At 45.4% G+C, this 22,480-nt stretch overlaps 1 protein-coding gene across 1 annotated transcript in view; it reads right to left on the minus strand.

Moving 5' to 3' along the window:
• The window catches only part of BAZ1B (bromodomain adjacent to zinc finger domain 1B), a 75,086-nt gene extending 61,294 nt beyond the window's left edge, over nt 1-13,792 (minus strand). The window contains exon 1 of the mRNA XM_077480616.1: nt 13,068-13,792. Within this exon, the coding sequence (XP_077336742.1) occupies nt 13,068-13,186 (119 nt within the window). The 5' untranslated portion in view covers nt 13,187-13,792. The remainder of the gene's footprint in view (nt 1-13,067) is intronic.
• Nucleotides 13,793-22,480: the final 8,688 nt, after the last annotated feature.

Raw genomic sequence — 22,480 nt, forward strand, 5'->3', positions numbered from 1 at the left:
TAGGAAGCATTCTAATTGGTGACAGTGCTGACCAATCAGAACCTGCCTAGCCCATCCTGTCAGCACTGAAGAGAGAAAGCCACATGGATTTCAAGTCCCTGGGCCGGTAAAGTGATGGCCCAATGTCTCACAGCGGGTGATCGTGGGACTACTACAAAGGGGGTCCATTATAACCTCAGCTTACAGATTTTCCTTAAGGGTGGAGGATCAGATTTCTGTGTGAAAGCCACACAGGGAGATGAGCGATCATAATAAAAAAATAAAAATAAATTTCCCCGCCTCTGCACTGATCATCCCAGAATGCATCCCCTGTATCCTTGGATTGGTGAAGTAACTTTGTCAGACGTTCTCAAAAAGGAGCAACTCCTTAGTCAGGGTCTACAGTCAAGCGTAATGTTGGAGGTCTGTAGTAAGAATGTATAAGGCCTCTAGGGTAGAGGTCGACCGATATGGGTTTTTCTCTGGCCGATGCCGATATTTAGAAATCATGGCGGCCGATAGCCGATATATGATGCCGATTTTTTTGGGCCGATATGTTAGGCCGATTTTTATTTTATTTATTTATTTTTTTCCTTTTTTATTATTTTTTTTTAATCCCCCTTGATCTAACACACCTTTCCCATTGGGGCGTTTTTCAGGCGCTTTTGGGCTAAAAATAGCGCCTGTAAAGTGCTTGCAAAATGGCTCCCCTGCAGTCTGTGTGAAAGACAGAGTGCTTTCACACTGAGGCGATGAGCTGGCAGGATCTTAAAAAAAGTCCTGCAAGCAGCACGTTTGGAGTGGTGTATACCGCTCCTCCACCACTCCTGCCCATTGATATGAATGGGCACCACTGCCGAAGCACATGCAATGCGATTTGGCAGCAGTGCTTCATGGGCGCATTTAACCTCTTCCTTGGCCGCTAGCTGGGTTATATGTGCCCCACTAGCAGCCAAATAGCACCGCTAAAATGATGGTAAAGAGCCGCTAAAACTTGCGTTTTACCATCAACGCTCCAGTGTGAAAGCAGCCTTCATAAGTGATACAGAAAATTTCTTACATTTAAACATTTATTAAACAAAACAAACCTCCAATCACTTTACTTGTATGATAAAAAAAAAAAAAAAAACCTATGTATTAAATAAAAACAGGTAGTCAAAACTTTTGGACGAAAAAAAAAAAAAAAAAAAAAAAAAAAGGGCTAACTTTACTGTTTTTATTTTATTTTTAAATAGTGTATTTTTTTCCCAAAAAAATGCATTTGAAAGACCTCTGTGCAAATGCCGTGTGACATAAAATATTGCAACAACCGCTATTTTATTCCCTAGGATCTCTGCTAAAAAATATATATATAATTTTTGGGGGGTCTAAGTGATTTTCTGGCTGAAAATACAGGATTTTTACTTGTAAGCAACAAGTGTCAGAAAAGATTTAGTCTTTAAATGGTTAAACTGAGAACTTCTACACACTGAGATGACTTCATTCATTCAAGTGTAAACATTGTATCATTTAGTTCTTTTCTTGGCAGTCTGCCCAGAGAGGAGGAAAGGGTTGCTATGAGGCAACTCACACTGACTTCTTACAGAAGTCATTTCAAAGTCCCACTGTAGTTCTAAATCGGATTTTTATTAGCACAATCGGCCGATGCCGATTATTTAAAAAACGGCAAATATCGGCCGATATATTGGTCGACCTCTACTCTAGGGTACTGGCCCCAGCCTCCGCACTAGTCAACGCTAAAAATGTACCCCCCAATTAACCTTGGCGATAATGATCTGGTACTGCCCACGCATAAGTGCCTTAAAGCAAAAAGGCATCCCACACAGTTGGGTTGAAAGCCATAATTGGGGTTGACATGCCAGTAGGCAACCCAATTTACTATTTAAATTAAGACATGGTAAGGGACAGGTAACCTATGCACAGGATCAGGTATTGTAACAAGGTAGAGTAAAGCTGAACCCAAAGGGAACAGGCAAAAGGAATAGGAGCATTGCTGCAGCAAAATATATAAATCATGCAAGAGCAATACCATGAAAAGGAATAAAGTAAACTAAAACCAACAACCCAACCCATGAATAACTATAAGCCCGCTCCAAACTGAGGAGGGCTTTCATTCCCCAGGCACTCTGCTGCATGTAAACGCAGATGTGCAAGAGGTGCTTGGTAACACCTTGACAAGAGCAAACAAAAAAGTCATAGCAGGTAGTTCGGCTAGGAAGTGTGGTGCAGGTCACCCAGTAATACTGGAGCTAAATTAAATTACTTAATTGAAATCAGTTAAACATCAACCCTAAAGATACTTCAACTCAATAGACAACAGTCCAAAAGTAAAGTCAACCACAGTAAAATAGGAGCCCATCATCCATAACTGAACACATTGAGTAGAACAGCCATGTCCAAGAGCCACTTTTTTGAAATCCCCAAAATCTCAAATCTCCGCACCATGGAGTGACTGTGGCAGCTCTGACAGCGGAGGATAGCACACCAGGATCTGATCTGTAAAGAGTAACTAAACCCTTCAAATGGCATTAACAAATAAACCAAAAGATGTAATTTTTCAGCTTACCTATCCTTAGTAGTTTCATTCTTTTTTTAATGGCTTCCCCCTCTCATTTTCACCTGGTGATCTGGCCAGTAACATACCTCCTGCATTAGAGTGCCTCCAACTAGATGTCAAAGCACCAGTGACACCTTTAAACAGCAGCACTGTCAGTCTGTTGGAAGTGAAGTGTTAGGCCCCTTATACACTGGCTTTGCTGGCAGTCTCAGCAAGGAATCTGCTGATCCCCGCTGAGAAGGCAGATGGCTGGTACATGTCCGCTCTGTTTATGTAGAGCAGACACAGCCCACTCTCCTTTTTGGGCAGTTAGATGTAAATGGCCTGCCTGTGAATTTACACTTGACTGCCATCAGTCTGTTTTTAGCAGACAGAATCAGATGGGATGTCAGACACATGAGGGCAATGAATGGTCTGATCAAGTCCACTTGAAAAACTGGACAGGGGGACCCCATTGGTCCACCCACGTGAAAGGGCTTTAAGATGTACTAGGTTTAGTTACATTAACAAATTGAAGCCAAATTACAGCTGACACTGCAGTTACAAACAGTTAAGGCAACAATTTCCCCCCCTTTGGATGAGGCTGGGTTCATACCATGTGTGGCTGCAGGACACAGCAGGAGGTCCAGTGCATCACTGTTCAGTTTCAGGATGTGTGAACCAACTCCATTGAGAGCCGTTCACATCGCTGTCATGTGAACTGGATGCGGGTAAAATCCACATCCAATTTACTTAAAGAGGAAGTAAACCTTGATGTGTTTACTTCCTCTGTCTCCCTGCAAAGACAAAGCATAGTGTCACTTACCTGACACAGGAGCCAGCGACGTCACCGCTGTCCCCTGTAGCATGGAACATCTTCTGGGCATCGCTGCTCCGGCCACTCACAGCACCGGAGCAGCGATGACGTCACTCCCGCTCAGGCGAGCTGTCACTAGCGGCATATCGCCGAGCCACTCCCCCTACAGTTAAAAGAAAAAAAAAAAAAAAAAAAAGAACCACCACAAACACACACACACACTTAACCCCTACACTGCCCGTGAAATGTTTACAGTAATCAGTGCATTTTTAATTGCACTGATCGCTGCATTAATGCCAATGGTCCTAAAAATGTGTCAAAATTGTCCGACGTGTGCCATAATGTCGCAGTCACAAAAAATTTTAATTAATAAACATGTCATAAAACTATCCCCCATTTTGTAGATGCTATAAATTTTGCCAAAAATATGTAGAATACGTATCGGCCTAAACTGAGGGAAAAAAAAAAATTGATAGGTGCTCTTTAAAATGTAAGGAATTATTCTTGCTGGTAGTTAGAATCTTTAATATTTGCAAATAAAATGAAGGTTGCCCATTTAGAATAAGCTGTCATGTTAGTAAAACAGCGATATCATAACTGATTCAATCAGTTTAGTGTACATAGATTTGCAAAAACGGGATAAAGGAATATTCCTGAACCTTGGTTTATCTCGTGGTTACTGTGAAATTGTGCAAATGCATCAATGCAAGTTATCTCAGCTTGCATTCACTGAATGAGTTTACTGAAGATCCCTTTGGTCACCTTTCTTCCCCATCAGAAGTTATTCATGTGTATAGCACTGAAACAGGGCAGCAGAGATATGACACTTAGTGCTCTGGATTGAGACAAGTACACACACTATAGAGGGCTATGCTTTGTTTATATTTCATGTCTGAGGGTTATAACCACTTTAAGGTCACCCAACATCTTGCAGCAATAAAATATGCAACACTCACCACTGTATTGTATAGAAAACAGGGTGGATTTGATTTAAACAGAAGTATGGGTCTCCCCCCAACTCCCCCCCCCCCCCCATACTTGCTGCATCTGTCTCCCGCCACCTTGTCACCAAGAACTGAGCCACCAAAGGCTCAGTTCTCTACAGCCTGTCAATCAGCAGCTCTCCTCCTCCACGCTCACTGGAGCGATGAGCTGGGGAGGGGCAGGGAGCAGCCATCTCAGTGGCTCACTGAGAGGCTAAGACTGCCATCACTCCAGGCAGCTGGAGGATCCAGACTTCCTTGACTGATTACAGTGACATCAGCGGAGAGCAGACTGCAGACCGCTCTCCACTGAAAACGGGTCAAAGGAGTGCAAAACAAATTGCACTCCTGCGACCCACAGGAGAAGTCCAACCTAAAAAGCTCAGGCTGGACTTCTTTAAATCACTAGTATAAAAAGGGTCTCAAACTGGTGCTTCCCCGCCCCCCCACGCTACCATGATGGATCTGAAATGACAGTATTAAATTTAATACTTTAAACCATTGATCGATATCCACCCTGAAAGAAAATAAAGCAATGTTCACTTTACCTGGATAAAGATAGAACATATGAAACTCAGGCCTGGGCAAGTTTTAGCAGCCAAGTAGCCAACAGCTGGCGTTTTCCACCTTTGTGTGCCACTGTGTCAAGGAACCAGCCACTGGGTCCTGGACTAGGCTGACCACCTCCTGAACTCTGCATGCATCTCTCCACCCTTTAGCTAAAATGTGCAAGGATCATTTACAATACAAAATTATATATTTCAATCTAACTGAAACACGCCCCAAAATCTGCAAAACCACTATACAGATTGTTACAAATAGTATAAACGCAACAATAGTAAAGTTTAGTACCCTAGACATAAGTTGATTCTCACCAATATGTAAACAGATTTCAACACTATAGTCATGCTGAATAAGGAAAAAAAAAAAAAAAAAAAAACATATCTGCTGCCTTCCAGTTTTAACAAAGCTATAAAAAAGAAGGGTGGGAGTGAGGGACGAGGGAAACGTCCATACGTTACTACACACGCTCCCATAGATCAGCAGACGCACACCACTAATAACCCCACACATTAGAACAATAGAAAGAAATTCCAGGCAATGGCCTCTCCCACAAAAAGTGAACAGAAGCAGGATCGGCATCACAGATGGGAAGAGCAGGCCACACACATAACTTGCCTGTTAACTGTAAAAGGCTACTATGAAACCTACAAGAGACTACAAGTTCATCATGAATAATCTGAGTTTCTCTTTAGTATATTCAAAACATTTATAGGCATGCGGAAACACGTTTACATTTTCACACAGAAATTTCAGGACAAGCGTTTGGTAGACCAACGCCCCTTTCCGGTCTATGTAGTACTTGCATACTGATCAGAACAGAAGTGGAAGTTCTCCCCAAAGCTTGCCCAAAAAAAAAAAAAAAAAAGGAATGTGATTTCAAATGAAAAAACAGTGTTAAGATTTGTTGAAAGCAGACTAATATAGCTACAATCTATTTAGGCAACTTTTCAGAATATTTGATCCAACTGTGAGATGCCAACAAGCTTATTTATCTGAAGCCATCCTAAAAGCCAATTAGAAGTAAATAGTCAATACCCCAATTACAGGCCAGTGAACATTAAAGCGGTTGTGATATTTACCTACAGGTAAGCATAAAAAGGCAGCTTACCTGTAGGTAAAATATCTCCTAAATAATGTACAGTTGAGATATTAAACCTCCATGCTGACGCCAGTGGCGGAATCGAGGGCTTCCTGTGCATGGACGGGAGCGACGTCACAGCTGCTCGGCTACTCACAGCACCAAAGACCACAAACCCAGAAGAAACACTGGGGGAACATGTCAGGGCCCCTAAGCAGTGACTGTTCTAAGTGAAGGATTTCATAATGTGCAAGTAAGCGATGCATACTAGCACATTATGCTTGCAGGTTTTTTTTTTTTTTTTTTGGGGGGGGGGGGGGGGGGGGAATTCTCTAGTGTTTAATGACACACTAAAAGCAGCCTCAATGTTTTTTTAGCCTTTAAACTATCCTTCAGCCAATAATTACCAAAGCTGCTGTTCACAAGACTTTAGCGAGATGGTCAGTGGCAAGAATCCTCTCCTTAAAGAAAAAAAAAACAAAAAACAAAAAAAAAAAAAAACACAAAGCCCCACACACGGTTGATATTGGTTACTCATATGAGAGCTATAAACTGCTCAAGGAACCCCTGGCAAACTGAAGGTAACCTTGCTGATCACTCAGTTCTCAAAGCTCCCTGTACTGTCAGTCACAGCTCTCCACTCTGCTCCTCCAGGCTCGCTGGAGCACTGGGCTGTGGAGACTGAGTCGGGTCCAGGGATCTGGCGGATCCAGACTCCATGGTCATGGACCAACTTCTGTGACATCAGCTCGCTCTCTGCTGAAAACAAATCAAAGGAGGTGCAAAAATGAATTGCACTCCAGCGATTATAGCTAGGGCTGCAACCAAACATTAATCGAATGACCAAAAAAAAAAAAAAAAAGTAGTAGTGTATAATTTAGTTAAATATAAAGTTTAAAAAAAAGGCAATTTCTTAAAAATCTCTATGCAGTGGTAAATATAAATAACCAACTATATGGTTAGGGAGCAAAATCTCCAATCCACTCTGAGAACAGACAGAATAGATATACTGTATATACTATTAGGAGGTTGAATCTGGTAAATAGACACGAAGATAAAATTTAAAGAATAAAAATTAAAAGACTGTTTAGCAGATTCTCAGACAGAAGTGTAACATATTATGTATGACATGTGTAAAATGGACCCTCGCGCCACTATGTGCTAGACGTGAAATAAATCTACGTGCATAACAAAGTATAATGTAACAATCTGTGGAATAACAAAAGTGCAAGTGCTACTAAATGAAACAGAAAATGCAGCGGGACAAAATAGTAAACACAAACTATCACTAGAATAATTAAAAAAGAGTCCTGCGCAAATAATGCCACAAAAAATAAATAATGTATAAACATGTGAAGAAAACAAGAGTCAATGTAAATATTTCAAAAATAAACACACCAATAGTGTAAGTGTGTAGTGAAAAAGCACTGGAGAAAGAACAGGACCAAATGTTCCAAAAGATCAGGCTCCCAGAACTCTCACCTCAGAGATGGAATAATAAGGCAAAAGAAAGTAATTCCAATGGACTTCTCCTTCACTTCTCTGTGCACAATCATCAAATGGTATAAACTTCTACCACTAGAGGGCCGATTCAATCTCTTATGAGTAATGCAGATTGAATCGGCCCTCTAGTGGTAGAAGTTTATACCATTTGATGATTGTGCACAGAGAAGTGAAGGAGAAGTCCATTGGAATTACTTTCTTTTGCCTTATTATTCCATCTCTGAGGTGAGAGTTCTGGGAGCCTGATCTTTTGGAACATTTGGTCCTGTTCTTTCTCCAGTGCTTTTTCACTACACACTTACACCATTGGTGTGTTTATTTTTGAAATATTTACATTGACTCTTGTTTTCTTCACATTTTTATACATTATTTATTTTTTGTGGCATTATTTGCGCAGGACTCTTTTTTAATTATATTATGTATGACAGACTCCCTTGTCAAAGGCAGGTGGCTGTCAGTTATGCTGGCAATACAAAAACAATGTTCATTTTAAACCGTGAAAGTATTACTTATAGCATAGAGAATATTATATACACCAACTAGGCTATATATGCATTTTAACTACGGATCAGACATGAAGCTATGAATGGTGGAAGAGAGATCTTTTATATTAAAGTAGCACCAAAAGCCAAGACTTATGGATATGATCATTTTAAATATAATGCACAATACTGGTAAACTTTTACTTTAAATATGAACTTGCAAGACTTCTATTATCTCCAGTCTATCAGCCTCCACCTTCTCTGGGTTCAGAAGCTGATCTTCCCTATACAGTCTTTAAAGTGTTAAAAAAAAAAAATTATAAAACAAACCACCCATGTTAAACTTACCTGCTCTGTACTGGTTTTGCACAGAGCAGCCCTGATTCTCCTCGTCTGGCTCCTCCTGCCTTCAGAGCTCCCCAATAGCAAGATGCAAGGTGTAGTATAGTGTGCCACTATAGCAAACCAACTTACTGCCCAGGACTACATGTCCCATGAGGCATTGCTCCTTACACATTCACAAGTTCAGACATTTACTGGCATGTGTACTGAACTGTATTTCCCCGATATGTAAACAATGCATTCTGTATGAAGGCCTACTAATCGGCTGGCCGATTGATTAGTTGTTTCGGTCCCAAGCACAGCCAAACAAGCTTTGGCTGTACTATAACTAAAGCATTAGCACAGTTAATTTCATTGGGGCATAATATGCAAAACATGCCCATCTCTTTATTAGGTAGAGGAATGGTCCTTACCAGATCAAACCCACAGAAAAGCCAGTTTCAGAGAAAAGTTGTAACCAATTTAAATTCAATAAATCAGAGACTACAGAGCACCTGCTCTTCCTGAAGTGTGAGGGCTCTCATTTATCTAGGCCACGATGTAGTAAATATTATGTAAAGTAATATTTAAAAGTAGAAAAAAAAAAAACCCAGAATAAATCCTCTGCACATTGCTAGAAATGTTTTGGGGTATATAGCAAACTGCTTGAAACAGGGATTTTTGGTTAGCAAACTGCATTTAAAGCAGAACGATAAGCATGCAGCTAAATACAGGGGATATCCCCCCCCCCCCCCCCCCCCACACACAAATATTTTTGTTAATTAAAACAGTGCATCTATCCATTCCTAATATTTATACAGCACAACCCTGTCTGTTAGGGGACCTGATCTCCGTGTTGCAGTCAAGGCCAGTTTACACTATAAACTATAGCCATGTGTGGGCAGTGCTCCATTTTAGCACATCACATAGCCCCCTTTTTTTCATACAAACTTTATTTGAAGCGCACAAAAGGAACATCATTCATGTGGCGATTGTGCTATGCCATGGGTCTTCAAACTATGGCCCTCCAGTTGTTCAGGAACTACAATTCCCATCATGCTTAGTCATGTCTGTGAATGTCAGTTTTACAATGCCTCATGGGATGTGTAGTTTCGCAAAAGCTGGAATGCCATAGTTTGAGGATCCCTGTGCTATGCTATAGAGTCTCTATAGACAGACATGCTGCATTTTATCACTATGCACAGAAAGGCACTGCCTGCATTTTATCACAGCTCCTTTGCACCACAACAGGGCACATAGAAAACAATTGTCTGTGTGTCCTAGCAGTGACTGGCATTCTTTCAGTGTGAAAAAAAACAAAAACAAAGAGAGTCGGGGGGGGGGGGGGGGGGATCATCCAAATCTACACAAACAGGCACTTGAAAGTGGAACCAAGCTAAATTCATGCAGGCAAGACATACTAACACATATAGGCAGCTCAGTGTACAATTTTATCATCTACCAAGATGAATGAACTGCCATCATCTTGGCCCAGCCAATGAAAATAGGCTCAGATCTGTAGCCAGAAGACAATTGTCTGAAGATGTCAGCACCCAGTGAGGGACCTCGAACACCACAGCACTGCAGTGGATATCCGTATAGTTCCACTGTATGCAACAAATGGGGGTCCCCTCTTCAGTCTAGCTGGATGTAAATTTGCATCACTCTAGGGCCGTTCCACTTCAAGAGGACCCAACCTATCAACTCCCCCAAACAGGACTGCTGGAAAACGTGCGATTGATCTGCCGAAATAGCACCTGCAATCCGCCCTAAAGAAGCTGCACCATTGTGTGTAGTGTGAAAGCCCCGAGGGCTTTCACACTACAGCGGTGCGCTGGCAGGACATCAGAAAAAAGTCCTGCCAGCAGCTTCTTTGGAGCGGTGAAGGAACGGTGTGTTTACCGCTCCTCCACATTGAAATCAATGGGGCAGCGCTATAATACCGCCGGCAAAACGCCGCTATTGCGTCGTATTGCCGGCGGTTTTAACCCTTTCGCGGCCGCAAGCGGGGGTAAAAACGCCCCGCTAGCGGCCGAAATGCAACGCAAATCCAGCGGTAACACACCGCTAAAAATAGCGGTGTTTTACCGCCGACGCAATGGGCGGTGTGGTGTGAAAGGGGTCTTAACTTCCCGGTTCCCTACTGCGCATGCACAAGTCGCGCAATGGGAATGGTCTACGCTGTCTCTGGGACCCTTGTGTGTCCCGGCAGACAGCGCGCTGGGACAGGAAACAGCATAGACTCCCGTGGGAGTCTATGCCAGGAAGTGGGTGCAAATACCTGTCTTAGACAGGTATCTGCACCCCCTGAAAGTTTCCAACTGTGACACCGGAGGGGTTCTGATGAGCAGAAGCTCCGCTTTAGAGCGGAACCCCGCTTTAAGGCTGGGCAATAAGAGGAGAAACAGCATACGATGAGCTCATCTGTCACTCTGCCAATCAGCATGCTTCTAGAAGTCCTTAAAAACAAACTCTGCTATAGATAAGAGGCTGTCAGCAGGTCAAACTGGTACTTACAATAAAAATAAGCTGGTGTATTGATGATTATAGGGTCACTTTAAAAGCAGTATTAAACCCAAAATGCATTAGATTACAGTTTACCAATCATATGTAGTGGATGCATTAATTTTCTTTTAGACTTTCTCCCTCTTTCAGCTGATCTGACCTTTATTACAGTGCCCCCCCCCCCACAGTGGATGAACGAGTAACAGACACCTTTGGAAAGCAGCATTGTCAGTCTGCTGAACGGGGAGTGTTACATACAGACACCAACCTCCAGCTCATAGTTTAATATCCATTACAGCAACATTTTTTTCCCCTTTTGCGATAAAGATTTTACTTTAATTAAAGCTGATCATTGTAAGCACCCCTGTCAGTGATAAAAGAATTGTCTCATCCCTGCAACTGCTACATCAGGACAGATTGCTTTGTTTAAAAATAACAGACTAACAATGTTGATAAACCCACAACAGTAAAATCAGTCTGTATATGCAGTAAAGCATGCTTGTTATACTAACTACGTAGCCTAAGGGGTTAAACCTTTGCATTGTGAAAAAAAAGGCTGATCCTGTGTGATCATCCCCTTGTTCCACTGTCCCCAATCCATCTCCTGATAATACATAATCTTGGGAGTACTCCGCACATGCTCAGTTTGGTGCGTATTGCTAGAAGGGTTTTTCCTAGGGAGGTTGCATGTGATCAGCACAGGGCCAATTAGCACTCCCCAGACAGAAGGTCAGGGATTCTGCAGCCTCATAGGACAGATCAGAATGAAAACTCCTAAAAGCTTTAACCAAACACCAATAGATGTCACAAGACCGCTGATGAGAAAAAAGGTATTTGGCAGTTATTTACTAATACTAATTGCATTTCCATGTACTGTGGGAGCCCAGAAATAGTAAATGCAGGGTCCTGGGTTCAGTAACACTTTAGGCTGGGTTCATACTAGGGCAGCTCACAGAAGGGAGTCCGCTGCATCTGTATTCACTGGTTTGGGTCAGATTTCAAACCAAATTTTAGGCTGAATTCAGACCTGAAATGGACCAAAAGTTGCACAGGACTCCTGTGCAATTCGCTCCGGGGGCCACTGCAGAGATGTGTAAACTGGCTCCATAGAGAGCCAATCACAATCCCCTGCTAGGTGACTTGGATGCAGGGGAAACCATCCATATCCAATTTGCAATAGTATGAACTCTGCTATACATGGGTCACATTTTGAACAAATCTGCTTCTTAAAAAAAAAAAAAAAAAGCAATTGTGCACAGATGATGCTTCCATTTCAGAATTCCACCTCACGTTGCTACAGGAATCTTTATTTTCCAGGTCACAGCTCATGCACTTATTTTAAAAATGTCTTGCAGGATTCTCCCATCGATTAACAATTTGTTTTCCCCCAAAAATTTCCAACAAGCCTGATCACTCACATTTGATGGTCGAATGAAAATCGGCCATTACTGCAGCCCACTAAGGATCAGTTCACACTTGTGGGATGCGGAAACCTTGCGGATCCACAAATCACAGCAGCTTACACTGCCATATGCAAAGCATCAATATGCTGTTAATGGCATCCCCCCCATGTCAGCTCCAAAATCACACTGCAAAAAAATAAAAAATAAACACACACACACACCACAGTCCTGTGAGTTTAGCCTGAATGCGATACGAGAACAACCATTCTATCTGTATGGCTGAAATCACATTGCATGAGATTTACACTGCAGTGTGAATCGCATGCAATCTCAGAGCAAAGTAGTGTGAATCGGCACTAACGGTGCAAAATTCAATAGAAAATTCTTGGTTATGATTTTCAAAAGAACGTTCTTTTTGGAATTTGACCCATGTATGTGGCCTGCTTTACTGGCTGGATCACCAATATGAAAATAAAAAATGCAGACATGATATCTAAGAACTGGTAAGCTGTAAAAAAAAAAAAAAAAAAAAAGTGATATAAATCTGGGTAGTGAACAGAGCAGCACCAGACCAATGAGCTTCTCTGTCACTCTGCTGTCTCCTCCTATCGGCATGCTTCTGGAACTCTTAAACTATGATCGCTGCAAGAGGCTGATCCCAAGACAAACTTACACTTACTTACAATACAGATCGGTATATTGCTGCGGATGATGATTATTAGATGACTTGTCCTGTAAGGATAAAGACGTCACAGCAATCACTAACGGAAGCCGCTAGTCCGGCTACACAATAACAGGACAAGGCCGGATAGATGTGATCGGTGCCCCCTCCATGTCCTCCCTCCACCCCCCGGTGATGCTGAGGTCAGGCTCCCCGTAGCGGTCAGTAAGGATACTCTTGGTTCTTGAAGGCCTCCTTGGTGTGCTCTATGACGAACACGTCCTCTCCCTCGACGGGCGGCTCGCTCAGCGGCTTGGCCAGCGGGAAAGGCTTGCGGCCCAGCAGCGGCGCCATCCCGAACGCAGCTCGAAGGGACGGAGAAAACAACGGCCCTCGTCCGCAGCTGCCGATGACGTAGCTGTAAAGGAAGACGCGTGCCTATCGCGGACAGCCCCCCTCCGGTTTCCCGCCCTGGCCCCGTACACACACAAGAACAGAAGGGATTGAAAAATGGCGGGAGATTCCCTTCCGTCGCCGGCTCCCTCCGCCTCCTCACCGTATCGCACACAACCATGAATACGCCGAGCGCCCGGCCACGCCTTCCGCTGTCCCAGCCACTCACGCTATTGGTGTTTAGAGAAGCCGGGTTTTACCGTTCTCAGTTCCGATTGGCTGTTGTTTTCCGTGAACACGCCCCTTTCCTTTTTACCTTTCTTTAGCAAGGTTGGTTGTAGCGCGCGCAACGGGGTCGCAGATGTCACTAATATTGACGTTTTTTTTTTAATTCGAGGAACTTTATTGCGATAAACAAATAGAAAGGCGATACGGACGTTCTGGCGCTCTTATGTGTTGAATTTTTATTTCTTTTCCGGGGTAACCAAACCCACCATGATGACGTTCCCAAGCCTTTTCCCGCACAGCGAAGCGGCCTATTAGTGAAGACGGGCCCCGGTGTCAGGAACAATGACAACCTGCTGAGACTGGCAGGGGAGAGGGGCGGCGCCAGCCAGGCTTCTGAGACTGGCGGGAGGAGGGGCGGGGCCGGCCGGGCTGCTGCTCTCATCTCATTGGCTCATCTCTTTCCCTTTCATAAGTAGAGCAGAAGTGCGCCATGGGCCAGTACATTAAGAGAATAATAAAGATTTCACATTCCAATCTTAGAATCACTGCATCTGATTCTGCATGGTTGTCACATGTCCCTGATTATCTATCCCTAGAAATAAATATAGTAGAGGGCATTGCCCACCTGCCTCCCTCGTTGTAGGTAAGCCTAGCAATACACTGCTTGTATTTTAACCACTTCAGCCTCAGAAGGTCCCCTCCCCTTCATAACCAGGCCATTTTTTACAATACGGCACTGCGTCACTTTAATTGAAAACTGCACAGTCGTACAACGTTATACGCAAACAAAATTTACGTCCCTTCTGCGGTTTTCATTTTTTGCACTATAAACATAAAAAAAAACAACTTTATATAGCACTAACCCCTGAAGAAGCTGCTGGTTATTTTTTGGGCTTACCGTTACCTTCCGCTTCTCCTTGTTGCACATCTAGGGGATGTCCCATGGTAGATGACCCAGTAACTTGAGACTGACAATAGATCCAATTGAATGGATTTTATTTGCAAACTTCAACCATTGAACAGTCTTTCAACTTGGGATCAGAGGGTTGGGAAGGAATTCAGGTACTCTCAATGTCAAAGTCCATAAACATTAAAGAACTTGCTTACTTTGACTGCATCCAGAGTATAGCCATTCGCAGCCGGAACACTCAGGTTGGACAGTCCCTCTCTCACAAGGCCTAGCCACCAAGGTGCTTATTAAGGAACAAAGTATTTATCACCGACGTTGTTGCAGAACACGTGGGAAACTAAGCTGTAGAACACTTTCAGCCTGCTTGGCGATATCCACAAGACCGGATTCTCTCGGTTACTTCAGCCCCTCCAGGCTCTTGTTAAAGCGGGATTCCGCTCTTTTTTTTTTTTTTCTTACCTGTGTCACAGGTGGGCGAGTGCTACCTTCGATTGGCATCCACGTCCGGCGTTTATTTGACCCCCGGCGCGACGAATCTTTTCCTCAGGATGACTTATAAAAACCTGCTCTGGCGTTTTCCATTTTAACTGTGGGCGTCTGAAGCCCACAGGCATTTACTTCCTGGTATATGATGACGTCTGGCTCCCAGCATGCTCCGCTCCATCTTGCACATGCTCAGTGTGCAATAGTGGTAATGGCAGATACAGCTGCCTGCCCACTTTAAAAATGGCAAATTCGTACACGCCCTCGTCACGTGACCGGCGTCCTAACGAAATCTCGCGAGATTTCGCAATTTCATTGTCCCCCATGGATTCTTGGGAAATAGCTTACAAATTTCCCAGGGACCATTGCGAGGACGATAGCCACGCCTACTCCCACGGGAGGACAACCCAGAAGTCAGCTGAAACATCAGAAATAAAAGGTAAGTAAATAATATTTTTTTTTTCAGGGTTCGTTTAGGTAAGTATGCTATCTGTTGATTTTAATAACATGAAGTTTCATTTTCAGGTACCAAACCACTTTAAGAAAACCAACCTGTACGTGGTGTTCTTCTAAAGAGTCCTCCCCTGCAATGCTCAAAGTTCAATGGGTCCCGACGGCACCCATCCACCTCAGAATCCTTCCTTAGTTTCCATACCTTGGGCTAGCCAGCCCCGAGGCATCAAGGTCGGGTGGGACCGAACCCCAGGCCATAGCCTTCCCAGGACCACGTAATCAGCACCTCATACTGGATCGGAACCCCGAACCACGTGATGTCCGCATCTTAAATACCCTCTCTCAAAGGGCACAACAAGAGGGCCACTCCCACTGACCTGGCTCCAAAAGAGAGTAACTTAAGTGCCTGACCAGACCATAATTCTGCACCTGCCACCAGAGACAGCAGCCTGCTGTGGCCAAGCTGAACATCTCACACCCCAGTCAGACTGACACAGAAGTCAAATTTAGGCAAATAGACCCAAACCAAACTGTAGTTGGGGCAAAGTTTTAACTTTGAAAAACATAGCACATGCTCTTCAGGAGCCTGCTGCTACATTTATATATTTTTATTTTATATATATATATATATATATATATATATATATTTTTTTTTTTTTTACTTTCTGCTATAACACATACCCAATTAAAAAAAAAAGTAAAAAAAAAAAAGGATTTTTTGTACTCACCGTAAAATCCTTTTCTCTGTAATTCACCGACCGACACAGCTCTTCTCTGTAACAAATGGGTTGTTAGCCTTATCACTAGCAGAATACTAAGCAGAGTTGTAACACAACACTCAGAACTCTTAGTTCCGCCCAGGGGGTGGTCCCTTGGGCTACAACCCTCCCGTCTGCCAGACAGATCTCAGTACGTCAACAAGCAGTATAACATAAAGATAAAAGGAGGGACGGGTGCTGTGTTGGTCGGTGAATTACAGAGAAAAGGATTTTATGGTGAGTACAAAAAATTCTATTTTCTCTTATATTCACCGACTGACACAGCTCCTCTCTGTAACAAATGGGACGTCCCCAAGCAGTGCCTAAAGAGGGGTGGAAAAACAGCATAGAAACTTCATCCACCATGGCAAGTGGGAACTAGTGAAACTTTACCCACAAAAACAACAGTGCGTGAAAAAAAAAACACCACAAAAACCAGGGTACCCTCAACAGGAGTGACTACCCCTAACCGCACAAAAAAATTGCAGAATGTAATGCAACAGCACATTAACTTAACAGTACTGTGTTTTTATCAAAAAAAAGGAAATATACATTGCATATTCAATTGCAACTATACGGCCGCCTGCAAAACTTTACGGCCAAAACAGGCATCAGCCGATGCACTGACGTCTACCTTGTAGAACTTGGTAAACATGTGGACAGACGACCAGGTCGCCGCTTTACACACCTGAGCGACCAACGCCTGGTGTCAGAAGGCCCAAGACGTTCCGATTGCCCTTGTGGAGTGGGCCGTGACCTGAAAGGGGGGCACCTGCCTCTTCAAGGCGTAGGCTTGTACTACAATCTGTCTGATCCACCTGGAATGGTGGACCGATGAGAACGCCATGCCTTTCTTTGGACCAGCCACCGAAACAAACAGTGAGTCTGACTTCCAAAAAGGAGCCGTGCCAGACAAATACACCTTCAGAGATGGTAATACAATGACCTCATTGATATTAAAAGCTGAGACCACTTTCGGTAGAAAAGACGGTTGCGGATGCAACACCACCTTATCCTTGTGGATAACCAGATAGGGCGACTTGCAGGACAAGGCCGCCAGTTCCGAAACCCTCCTGGCCGAAGTGATGGCCACTAGAAGAAAGACCACTTTCTGGGAAAGAGTCAACAGGGGAATCTCCCTGATATTTTCAAACGGCGGTTTTTGAAGCGCCGACAACACCAGATTCAAATCCCATGGGGGCAACGGTGGACGCACCGGAGGGACTACATGTCGTACCCCCTGAACAAAGGTGTTGAAAGAAGACAGCTAAGGCTGAAATTTGCCCTTTGATGGTGCTTAATGCCAATTTCTGGTCTACTCCTCGCTGGAGAAACAGCAGGATCCTGGATATGGAAAAGGAGCGCAGATGCCATCCTTTCTCCTCACACATGGAGATGTAGGCCTTCCAGGTACGATGGTATATCTTCCGATAAGAAGATTTTCGTGCGCTCAACATAGTTGGGATCACCAAGTTCGACAGACCCCGTTCCTCAACACCTAGCTCTCAATAGCCATGCCGTTAAAGCCAGTGATGGTAAAGCAGGATGGAGAATTGGACCTTGAGACAGAAGGTCCTCTCGCAACGGCAGTCGCCAGGGAGCATCTGCCAGCAGACGCACCAGGTCTGGGTACCAGGGATGCTGAGGCCAATCTGGGGCAACCAGTATTACTGGGATCCCCTCGGCTTCCACTCTGCGAAGCAGACGTGGCAACAGTTTCAGTGGAGTAAAGGCGTAGATCAACTGGTACTGATCCCACGGAGCCACCAGCGCGTCTGACTTGTCGGCCCACGGATCTCTTGTCCTGGACACGAATCTTGGCACCTTCCGATTGATACGGGAGGTCAGCAGATCCATGTCTGGTGTGCCCCACCTCAGACACAGCAACCGGAATGTCTCCGGATGCAATGCCCATTCTTTTGGGTCCAGCATCTGTCAACTCAAAAAGTCCACCTGTCAGTTCTCCACCACTGGGATGTAAATGGCCGAGAGGGCCTGCACGTGTCGCTCTGCCCACCAAAGTATGTGAGCGACCTCCCGTGCAGCGGCTGAGCTTCTTATTCCCCCTTGGTGATTAACGTATGCCATGGCCATGGCATTGTCTGACTCGATCCTGATCGGACACCCTTGCAGTCTCATCGACCATGTGGAGAGGCACAGCCTGATCGCTCTCAATTCTAGCAGATTGATCAGCAACTTGGATTCTTCCGTTGACCAGAGGTCCTGAGCTGAAACCACATCACTCCACTCCAGCCGGATAGACTGGCGTCCATTGTGCTCACCGTCCATTTCAGAGGAAGGACTGATTTTCCGGACTGAATCACCGGGCACCTCAACCACCAGATCAGTGAGTCTGACTGACTGGCTCACCTGGATCTGTTGATCCAGGGACAACAGATTTGTCCCATTTTGTCAAAATCTCCTTCTGCAGGACTCTGGTGTGGAACTGGGCATAAGGTACTGCCTCGAAGGAGGCTACCACGAGTCCCAGTACTCGCATGCAAAAGCGGAGCGATGACCACTTGCGGTTCATCAGAAGTTTTATCGCGGATCTCAGAGTCTGCAGCTTGTCTGAAGGGAGAAACATTCTCGCTTCCCTGGAGTCCAGCAACAAGCCTAGGTACTCCAGACGCTGGATCGGCACAAGCACCGACTTCTTTAGGTTCAGCAGCCACCCAAATTCTTGCAGGGTCTGCATGGTGATCGCCACATCCTCCTCTAACTCTGAGGTGGAAGATGCCCTCAGGAGGAGATCGTCTAGGTATCCCACGATTGCGATCCCACGTTGCCGTAGCAACGCCAAAACTGGAGCCAATACCTTGGTAAAGACCCTGGGGGCTGAAGCCAGACCAAAGGGAAGACCCACAAACTGGTAGTGAGCTTCCCCGATTGCAAACCGCAGAAACTTTTGATGCCGGAGGTATATGGGTATGTGCAGGTACGCATCCTGGATGTCTAAGGATGCCAGGGAATCTCCTTGATGGAGTGCAGTGACTATTGAGCGAACTGATTCCATTCCGAACCTCTGCACTTTTACAAAGTGATTGAGGGCCTTTAGGTCCAAGATCGGACATACCCCTTCCTTCTTGGGAACCACAGATTTGAGTAGAATCCGATTCCGGAACTGGTACAATCAACCCGCGATTCAGCAACTCCCTTACCGCCCCCAAGAAGGCCTCCCGGCGAGCCAGGGATACAAGTATGCTGGAGGGGAAGAATCTGTTTTGCGGCCAAGAGAGATCTTGTAGCCTGTGGAAATCAGATCGCAAACCCATTGGTCGGATAACTGGGCGGACCACCGGGCTGCAAACTCCCGAAGGCGACCCCCCCCCCCACCCGAAACATGGGTGGGGGCAAACCTTCATGCGGTAGCACTTTTATTTGCAGGCTTGCAGGTCCAGGGACGTTTTTGACCGTCCGTGGGCGTCCTGTCGGGCTGGGGACGTTTGTTGAAGCTCTGGGTGGACGAAAAAGCCGTTTTGTAAGCAGAAAAAGAGGGCCCTTGCCTATGGTGTGGCTCCTTAGCCTTCCTAGCCTGTGGGAGTAGGGTACTCTTACCACCAGTGGCATTTTTAATAATGTCATCTAATGAGGCTCCAAAAAGCTGGTCGCCAAGGAAGGGAAGATCCGTCAGGGCTTTTTTGGATGCCTGGTCAGCAGACCAGCATTTCAGCCAAATTAGGCGCCTCAGCACCACAGCTGACACTGAGGCCCTGGATAGCAGAGGGAGAGTATCCAGGGCCATTTCACAGACGTACTTAAGGCCTTGCACTAGTTGGTATACTAGTTCCACGCAGACAGGGGAGGCCTGTTGCTCTCCCAATTCGTGTTGCAAAAGCTTTGCCCACTCAGTCAGTGTCTGCGACACAAGTGCGGATGCCAGTACTGGTCACACGGCTGACCGCACAACCGTAAACAAGGAACGAGCCACTGCCTCGGCCTTCCTGTCCGTGGGATCCTTGAATGCAGGAGTCCCATCAACCGGGATCGTGGTTACTTTGTTTAACCTGGATACTGGGGGGTCCACGACCGGAGGAGCCGACCACTTTTTGAGAAGGCTCTCCTTAAAAGGGTAACGCACTGCCATGTATTTGGGGACCGAAAAGGGTATTACGCACAGCTGTAATAAGTGCTCCAATGCCCAGACCCGGACGGGGACTCAGCCTCACTGTCCCAACCGCCCCGGTCAGTGTTGTCTGACAAGACAGAGCAGGGGTCACCAGCCTCAGCAGGGGTCACCAGCCTCAGCAGGACCCAAGTCTGCGTCAGAGCTCTACCCAGAGGATGGGGGGGAGGGGCCGCTTTTTAGCACCTTTCTTCCCACGCACCGCCTCCATCTTGGCAACAAAACTAATTTAAGACCACCGTCAGGGTGTCCATGGGCACTGCGCAGTCCGCAGGTGACCTGGTTGCAATTGCCTGGATTTCGGGGGAAGAAACACCAGATTCTGAAGCCATGCTAACCCTACCCTGTCTGCCACCTGAAGGGGACTTAGCACAGTGACAGTACCACCCTCCTTGTTGCCGCTGACTGAGGGGCTCTTTCCCGCCGGATTCACCACCCCGAGGAGTTCTGCGCTGTTCACAAGTAGTGCCTGGAGACCCTGAGTGCTCCCAAGTGCAGAGGAAACAAACATCTCAGTGGCAGCCGCTGGAATGAGCGCTAAACGTTCTAAAAAAATGTGCTCAGGCTTCAATAAAATGGCCGCCCAGCGTCCAGTACACAGACAGGAAACACAGGGAAAATGGCTGTGAGAGCACCTAAGCCATGCTTTTGCTAGACAACACTGAGAAAACGTGTTCAGGCTTCCAGAAAATGGCTGCCAGTGTCCTGAATAGAAGATCACTTAAAAAATGGCCCGCCGAAGCCCAGGAGGGCATGCTGCCTTGCCCACACCTAAAATGGCCGCCAGCAGCTCCATGAGGTAAGAAAGAAAGCAATGTGACAGAGACACAGCGCCACACCTGACCACAGCAGACCCTCACAGGCACCTTCCGGGAGCTTAACACAGAGAACCCAGGACACCACTAGCCAGCCAGCCCCCATCTCAGGTTAGAGCCCACAGAGAACATACATACACCGCTCAGCAGCCACCTGCAGCATCCCCCCGGGGGGGAGATTGGGACAGGGGAGAGAAGAGAGGGAGGTAAGGGACCCCCCCGAATCGACCTCCCAGGGAATGCCCAGCTGCTCAGCCCCACCAAGAAAGGGAGAGCTGTACTTACCAGTCCTGAAGAGCTGGGAGACATTCCATTGCAGAACTACTCACTGATCAGTACAGGGTAGCTGCTGGCCTCGGTATACTGTGACCCAGACATCAGTAGCCCGGCCATATGTACGCCCGGAGCATAAAATCTCACCGACCACCTCTGGAGCTGAGGTTTCGTCGTGGCCTGCCAAGCCGTAGCTGCGACCTGCACACGCTCGATGGGCGAACTGGGGAGACTACAAGGATAAGGATATCCAGCCTGTCACCCAGCTGGCTGTTGATAGCTGATCACAGGATCATTCATCTTGCGCAAAAAGCCAAGCTGGACCGATGGGCCCGCAGGGTTCCAAGGTCTTTCTCCTTCACTAGGCAAAATAAAACTGAGGTCTGTCTGGCAGATGGGAGGGTTGTAGCCCAAGGGACCACCCCCTGGGCGGAACTAAGAGTTCCGAGTGTTGTGTTACAACTATGCCTAGTATTCTCCTAGTGATAAGGCTAACAACCCATTTGTTACAGAGAGGAGCTGTGTCGGTTGGTGAATATAAGAGGAAATTCTAATTTCATCATCAATTTCACCCAATACATATTCTGCTACATATATTTGGTAAACAAAATCTCAGCGACTTAGAGCAGGATTGCGGCGGATAAATTGGACTCCATTCTTTATGTAGCACACTCCTGAGCCCTGCATTCTTTATATGAGCACACTCCTTAGCCCTGCATTCTTTATGTAACCCACTCCTTAGCCCTGCATTCTTTATTAAACAAACTCCTGAGCCCTCCATTCTTTATGTAACGCACTCCTGAGCCCTGCTTTCTTTATGTAGCACACTCCTTAACCCTGCATTCTTTATGTAATGCACTGCTGAACTCTGCACTCTGTAAGTAGCACACTTCTGAAATCTGTACTCTGTAAGTAGTGCACTCCTAAACTCGGCACTCTGTTTTTTCTCTATCTTATCTTCATAACATTTATATATAAAATATATATATATATATATATATATATATATACAGTGGTGTGAAAAAGTGTTTGCCCCCTTCCACATTTCCTGTTCCTTTGCATGTTTGTCACACTTAAGTGTTTCGGAACATCAAACCAATTTAAACAATAGTCAAGGACAACACAAGTAAACACAAAATGCAATTTGTAAATGAAGGTGTTTATTATTAAAGGTGAAAAAAAATCCAAACCATCATGGCCCTGTGTGAA

This window comes from Lithobates pipiens, unplaced genomic scaffold (assembly GCF_037356315.1).
Source record: "Lithobates pipiens isolate NorthernLeopardFrog02 unplaced genomic scaffold, aLitPip1_a1.2 Scaffold_16, whole genome shotgun sequence".
NCBI classification, from domain to species: domain Eukaryota; kingdom Metazoa; phylum Chordata; class Amphibia; order Anura; family Ranidae; genus Lithobates; species Lithobates pipiens.